The sequence below is a fragment of the Miscanthus floridulus genome, chromosome 2 (assembly GCF_019320115.1).
Source record: "Miscanthus floridulus cultivar M001 chromosome 2, ASM1932011v1, whole genome shotgun sequence".
Taxonomy (NCBI): Eukaryota; Viridiplantae; Streptophyta; class Magnoliopsida; order Poales; family Poaceae; genus Miscanthus; species Miscanthus floridulus.
Genome location: NC_089581.1, coordinates 172,376,399 through 172,383,930, shown reverse-complemented (window position 1 = coordinate 172,383,930; position 7,532 = coordinate 172,376,399). Strand labels below are relative to the sequence as shown.

Genomic DNA, 7,532 nt, shown 5'->3' with positions numbered 1-7,532 from the left:
ATTTCAACATGGGTCCATCGTTCTGTCAATATCCTTGAGGCAGATCACATAAAGGATGAGAGTCCCTCTATGAGATTGCTCACAAGAAACTCAAACTTATATCTGATCATGGTAATATTGAATTGCTTTGCATCTAAAACATCGGCAATTATAAACGGGGACATATGTTTTAGTATGTATAGTGGAGGAAAACTCAACTTTGGTCTTCTCAGCAGCTTTTCTGAGCCTTTGCAGTACTAACTTGTCCTTACTTAGATAGTCAAAAGGTGCATCATAAAATTATGCACCACTAAGAAAATTATCACCATTGGTTGCCTTGACCTGAAAAATGTGTCGAAATTAAGAATTACAACACCTAATTCAACATCTTGGAACAGACACTCAAGTGGATACCTTATTTTACAATATATGCCTGTGTGGAATAGTCCTAAAGCCACACATATTTATACGATGAGTATAACATACTTTATTTTAAAATTTTATGAGAGATTTTTTAAGACACGCAGTATTATCTATGTGACAGACACTAATATTTACATATATACCCAAACCTGTGTGTACAGGATTATATGGAGATACAACGGAACTTATTCATGGATTTATTGACGCATGAAAGAAATTGATATCGGAGAATTCTTTCTGCCGATATAAAATATTATCTTAGTCATATCACGAAAAAGTCTATACAGTAGAGTTTGTGAGCCTACGACGCCGCGCTCTCCGTGACTGTGTTAATTTCACGAACTTTACTTTTTGAATTAAATGTCACTTTAACGTCGGTATTTAATTTAACAGTATTGTTATCTTATTGTGCGATCCATATGTTTTTAGTATAAAAAATTTAGTTGTCCTGTAGCAATGCACGGACACACTACCTAGTAAACAATAAGCATCTCTGTCATTGTGGGTACATTTTTGCAGAAATCTCAGAGTTCCAATCCAGCTTGCATGCATTTCCATTGCATGCCTGGAAAGCATTTTAAATTATAAGACATTTTGTTTTTTAAATACATAGCTTTTGCTATATACTCAAATATATATTATGTCTAGATACATCTATTATACCACATAAAAGGGGAGACGAGGTTTCGTTCACAAGGTACATCGTGTGCGCGCTCGCACGCTCGCCCCCCCCCCTAGGATACGGTGTACGCGGTGCATGCCCACATGCTAAATTCAGATCGGTCTTGGACGTGCACTCACAAATCCGCATCAGCCTTGGACGTGCGCTCGCCCCCTAGGATATGGTGTATGCAGTGCATGCCCACATGCAAAATCCGGATCGGTCTTGGCCTGCTCGCCACGTCCACAGAAGTAACTCGTGTGTGCGCGCCTGTGCCCCTAGGCTGCTACGGTGCATCGCCCCCTAGCAGGCTACGGGTCCGATCGTGTGCGCGCCTCCGTGACCGTTTTGGTTTCCTCCGTGAAACTCCGAGTGGAGTCTAGGTGACCGTCCGCACAACCTCGCAAACAGAGCCCTATACGCTAACGCCGGAGCTTCGGGTGCACCTGCCTCCCCCTCTCCACGTCGCTGCACTGAAAGCACACGGGCATCACCTGCGTGGCTACGCCACAACGACGGTGCACGTCCCACCCGCCGGCCCGCCCAAACGCATCTCTAACGGACACAGCAGATTCTCAACTCTAGCCCACATGAGAGAAGACAAGATCAGCAGCACGTCAGGTTTAATCTCATGGTGATCGAATCAGCAACAAGCTACACAGGATGCGTGTCGCTTCTCCAACGTCGTGCTGCACCAGAGGATCGAGGTCGAGGAGACCGCGGGCATGGGGGCGAGGCAGAGCACAGGTGCGAGCGCGATGGTGAGGCGTGGGCGCAGGGATCCTCTTTGTGGCTCCGTGCATGCAGAGGCGAGTGAACAAAAGAAGCTCTACAACAAAGATGCGGAGACGAGGGAGAAACAAAGCTCCCGAATAAAGAGACGGCCGGAGTGACAGAGGTGAAGACAAGGAAGACGCGCGTGTGCGCTGTGGAGACTGAAGACTGAAGAAGATAAGTATAGGCGACAGAATAGGTACTAAAGTAAAGAAAAATAATGAAAGAACAAAAATATAAGGGTGTTGCTACCCTTAATACATGGATTACTATTGTTGTTTCTTATATGTGATGTCTTACATGGATACTAACAAAACAAATGATTGGTTGCATAGGAACGATTCCGTGCAACGCACGGGCATTTATCTAGTAGTAAAGACAATTGTATCTAGAAAAACCAAAACGCCTTGAAATTTAGTTACATAGTTAGGCCCCCCTTAGAACTAGGACCATAATTTTTTTTTCGTTCCTGCATTTTTCCTATAAAAAATTAATTGAATCATGTGAAATTCTTGCGTTCCAAAGAGCCCTTAGAAATACAAGGGGGTAGTAGCCCACGAAATTATGTCATATTTACGGATTCGTAGATAAACCCTCTTCCATCTTTATTACTAGTAGATCCTCGCCTTTTTACCTTCAGCTAAATGGTCAAATGTGGCCCCAGAGGATGGAAGCAGACTAGCAGAGCAAGGTGTCGACGAAATTTGGTCGGCAGTCTACCGAGGAGTATGCCTATGGTAGTAGATGAATCGGTGGAGGTGTGCAAGATACGAACTAGATGGTAATACAAGCACCGAGACACAAGATTTAGACAGGTTCGGTCGTCACTACGACGTAATACCTACATCCTGTGTTCTGATGTATTGCATTGAGATATGTGTAGATGCCCACTAGGAGACCCATGCCTCTCCTTATATACTCTAGAGGGGTAGAGTTACAAGAAAAATATCATATTTGATATTATACAATAAATCACATCTTCTTATAGCCATGCGGTGCACGCCTTGATCTTGTGCCCACACCTTTGGGGCGTGACCCATATCTTGTCTTGTGGGTACTAGGGGTATATCCCCCACAGCTAGTCCCCGAGCATCTTATATCCTTTGAGCAATGACATCTTGAGCTTGTCCGAGTTGTCCAACTTGCTGCTGATCACTAGAGACATGCTTCTGACTAGTTTAACTAGGAGCTGAGCTGTTGAAACAAGCATCCGAGATGTTAACCAGGCGTCTGAGCAGTTGAAAACGACGTCCGAGCAGTTGAAGAAGACGTCCGAGCAGTTCAACTGCGAGCTAGGCTCGGACTTACTCGAGTAAAGTTTGATAGAAGGATGTAAGGGGTACAACATAAAAATAAAAAATTCTCTATCTTAGGTAAAGTATAGCCACTTAGACTCCTTAGTCAATAAGAAAGGTAAATCGGGAAAAACACTACATTCACTATCAGGTGAAGTGTAGCCACTTAGTCCCCGAACCTGCTGAAAGATAAAGAAATAAATCTTATAGCAGGGTCAAAGGAAATAAATCAAAAAGCTTGTAGACGCCATCTGTCATGTACTTATCAAGACCCCAGACGTGCTGTCCAAGATCAGCACCCTGATCCGAACAACATGGAGCAACTTGAAAAGCACAACGATGAGACGTAGCAAAATCTAAATAGCTAGCGACTCTTACACGAAGAATCCGAGGGCCGAGGAGTCCCAGCATAGCTAGCAAGTCCTCAACATAGCTATCGATGAAGCCAAAGCGACGAGCAATCACTCTGTTCGCTTGATCATTTCTATAGCTTATAAGCCGACTGATGTTGTTTTATTGTGAGAGAAAAATATTGTATCATTGCTGATAAGCATGGCTGATATGATCAAATGAATAGGGTGAATATGACCAACAGGTTGGTGATGAGCGCTGAGTAGTCCAACTAACTGGTCGGCGGTGAAGTGAATGTCTGAGCGGAAGTGAGCGTCGAACAGTCCGACCGACTGGTTGGCAATGAAATCCATGGACCGAATGGTCCGACCAGTTGGTCGGTGGTGAAGTCCGAGTGCTAGGTGGCGCGACCACCCAGACGATGATTCTCTTGTCCTTCCTGATGGATCTAGTCCCCGAGCATAGGCTCGTTGACTGAACCAGGTCTCTGAAATAAAAATATGTAAAACAGGTAGTTCATGATGTAAAAATAAAATATATGAAATCTGAAGGAAAATCAGAAATAGCGTATGCAGCTCTACGATCAGTTGTAGATGAACATTGTGTTTGATTTTGGATGAAGTGTTTATATTTAATATAAACCATCTGAACAGTTAGTTTGTAGCTGAGTCTCCAGCCCTGGCTAGCCCGTTAACCATAACGCGGAGCGCAGAACCTGTGTGCATATAGGAAGAACAAAGCGTCATCAAGGAGCCGTTGCTGACCACCACCCATAACGCAGAGGGCAGACACTCGTGCACGTGTAGGGAGAAGCTGGAGACAGGGCCGTCTCTAGGGACATCCGAGCGTCAGCATGAATGTTCAAGGATTTATTGAGTCGAAAGTGTGTGTCATCTTTAAGATGGTATACGTGGAGAAAAAAGTCATTTGGAGAATGATTATGAAGAAAACAACATGGAGAGACATTGGAGACGTATGAAGATTAGAGAATATTTAGAAGAATATTAAAGCGTGACTTAGCTTGATGACGCCAAGTGGAGTAGAGGAGTCGGTGAGTCATGGTGTCAGAGTAGATGGGTGTGATTTGGATGGCTCGCTTGATAGCTGGGATGGCTCGCTTGACAGCTCAGACGGTTCGTTTGGCAGCTCGGACGGCTCGCTTGACAACCCGGACGGATACGCGGAGTCGTAGGCGAACGGGCATAATCGGAGCCTGACGGAGTCAATCCTTGTGGGGAGACAAAGCCCTTAAGCGTGTCCGACTGAGGTGAGGGCGTAGTTCAAGATCTTCCTTGCATGCCTGACATACGTGAGGTTGCTTGCATGGTGGTGTAGATCCTGATGTATATGTGCTTATATATCTCTTCAACTACTCTAATTAGCTTGTATGGCTGACCAGCATCTTTGGTGGAAAACACTGCTCCACATTGCGTTATCACCAAATGCCTTTCCTAATTGCTGTTTGTCGTGATCCGTGGAAATGATCTTGCATATCCGATTAGAAATCATGAGCAACAACAAGATGCGATTAGGTTTCTCCCAACTGAAATCATGCAGACATACGGGTATACCTAGAAGTATAATAATGATATTTGATTAAAAAGCGATTTGACTTAGTTTTCTTAGATTCCAATCTTGTTGTCACATGTTATGTCTGATGGAGGCGCATGGCAAGGCGTCGGACTCTAGTATGTGCAGTCGTTTGCCGAGAAAAGCAATCTGCTACGTGCCAGCGTCGAGTTGCCACCGAATGCTGAGTTGCCGGCGACGTTGGTTGAAGAAAAGATTCACATCTGGTTCACCATAGAATCAGCATGCACACCCCCTATCTGGCATGCCACTATCGATGAAATCTAGTCGGCAGTCTACCGAGAGGTATACCCATGGTAGTAGATGAATCGATGGAGGTGCACGAGATACAAACTAGATGATAATACAAGCATCGAGACATAAGATTTAGATAGGTTCGGCTATCAGTACGACGTAATACCTACATCCTGTGTTCCGATGTGTTACATTGAGATATGTGTAGATGCCCACTAGGGGGCCCCTGGCTTTTCTTATATATTCTGGAGGGGTAGGGTTACAAGAAAAATATTATATTTGATATTATATAATAAATCACATCTTCTTGCAGCCTTGCGGTGCACGACTTGATCTTGTAGGCTAGACCACCTTTAGGGCGTGGCCCATGTCTTATCTTGCGGGTACCAGAGGTATATCCCCCACACAAGGTTAGCCCAAAAATCTTTACACACTACACACATTTTTAGATCGGCAAGAACATCTAAATACTAGGGACAAACCTAGCTATGTCTTTGGGCTAAACATCTGCACAAAGTATCATCAAAACTTAATAGTCTCTTAATCATGGTCATTCAATACACCAAACCTAGCTAGGCCTTCATGCACTTTTATTTTCACATTAAAATATATAAGATATAAAAACAAAACTGGAAGATGCTTTACCTTCACGGGAATATGTGCTAGCTTATAAAAATAAAATGTTCGAACTTAAGAACAAAAAAAAATTCCTACTTAAAATAAAATTCATTCTAATATCACAAGAAAGACGTTCCAATATCATCATAACAAAAATGCTACCAAAAGTGCTCATGGCATATTTATGTAGAATAAAAATACTATAAAAATGATTTAAATCACAGCTAATAACAAAATTTACTCCTAGGCTAGTGAGAAAAACGGGGAAAAGCTTCCAACATCGTAATGAAAATGCTACAAAAAGTGCTCATGACAACTAATAACAAAATTTACTCCTAGGCTATCTTCTACAACTAAAAAGAACAAAGTGTGAATATTTTTTTGTGCGACATTTGTTTTGGTCCGTCCGTCTGTCCACACCTACGATCCCACGACATCTTCTGCATGCTCGTTGATTGAATATTACCTGTCATGTGATAGAGGAATCACGACAAAATAGGAAGTAGAAAATTATTGTGCTATCCATATACACATTGCATGTTTGCATGCACCAGCATACATGGCAACGAGCAAAAGGAAAGAGAATTAACACAGAAGGAAAGAGAATTAAGACAAAAGGAACCTCTTTGCATTTCTGAGAACCTTGCCAAATCTGTCTATATTTAATTACTTCCCTCTTTGCATTTGCAAAAGGGACAGCTTTTTCCTCCTTTCATTTGGTTTCACGCTCATGTGTTTCATCGCCCTCGCTTGTTGTTTCTTGTTAAAATTGCTCTTGGGTCTGTTCATTTTGAATCCTTTCCCCATATCCCGGTTCCCCAATCCATGGTCCATCGCGACAGTAGACATCAGACATCATTTCTTGCGTGAATCATAGTTGATGTCATCTGTCTTTTATGGCTCAGCCTCCTAATCCCAAGAGAAGGTCCCTACCTCTCTCTGATGGGAGATCCGGCTTGCCAGAGGATCTCCTCGAGTCCATCGGGTAGCGTCTCACGTTAGGCCATGATGTGATGGCCTTCTGATCTGCTTGCTCCCCATGGCACGCCGCTGTCCCGTTTATGACCTTTGGGCCGCTCCTGCTGCTCCCGATCGACCCCGACTCGGACCGCATCGGCTTCTACAACGTCCTAGAGAAGAAGGTCTTGTCCAAGACGCTGCCCGACGTGCGCGACAAGGTGGCGTGCAGCTCCTCATGTGGCTGGCTGGCGCTCATAGATGAGGCGGCGCCCGTGACGCTGCTGAATCCATTCACTGGTGCTCGTACCCCCTGCGTTGAGGTCCCACCAGTAGGTGAATATGTCGCGGCAACGTCCTCATCGAAACGTGTGTCTAGGGTCCACGGCCGGTGGGTCCACCATCCCACCAACGGCTATGGGGACACGAATGCCGCAGAAAGAGCCATCAAGCTAGAAGACATGAGGGACGTGTTCTTCCGTGAGATCGTGCTCTCGGCGCCGCCTGACACCGCCAGCCGCGAGTGCGTGGCCATGACCATGCTTGGGTGCTCCACGGAGGTCGCGTTCTGCCGGGTTGGAGTCGACAGCGCATGGACGCTGCTCGACACCAAACTAGAGTTCTCCATAGGGTCCATCGTCCACTACTAA

At 44.6% G+C, this 7,532-nt stretch overlaps 1 protein-coding gene across 1 annotated transcript; it reads left to right on the top strand.

The window, feature by feature from the left end:
• Positions 1-6,986: 6,986 nt before the first annotated feature.
• Positions 6,987-7,532, top strand: LOC136537460 (uncharacterized). Its single transcript, XM_066529427.1, has one exon. The coding sequence runs from the start codon at positions 6,987-6,989 to the stop codon at positions 7,530-7,532; it is 546 nt and encodes a 181-aa protein (XP_066385524.1).

Excerpts from the sequence above, each read along its gene's own strand:
- LOC136537460 (XM_066529427.1), top strand. The coding sequence starts at position 6,987 with ATGACCTTTGGGCCGCTCCTGCTGCTCCCGATCGACCCCGACTCGGAC.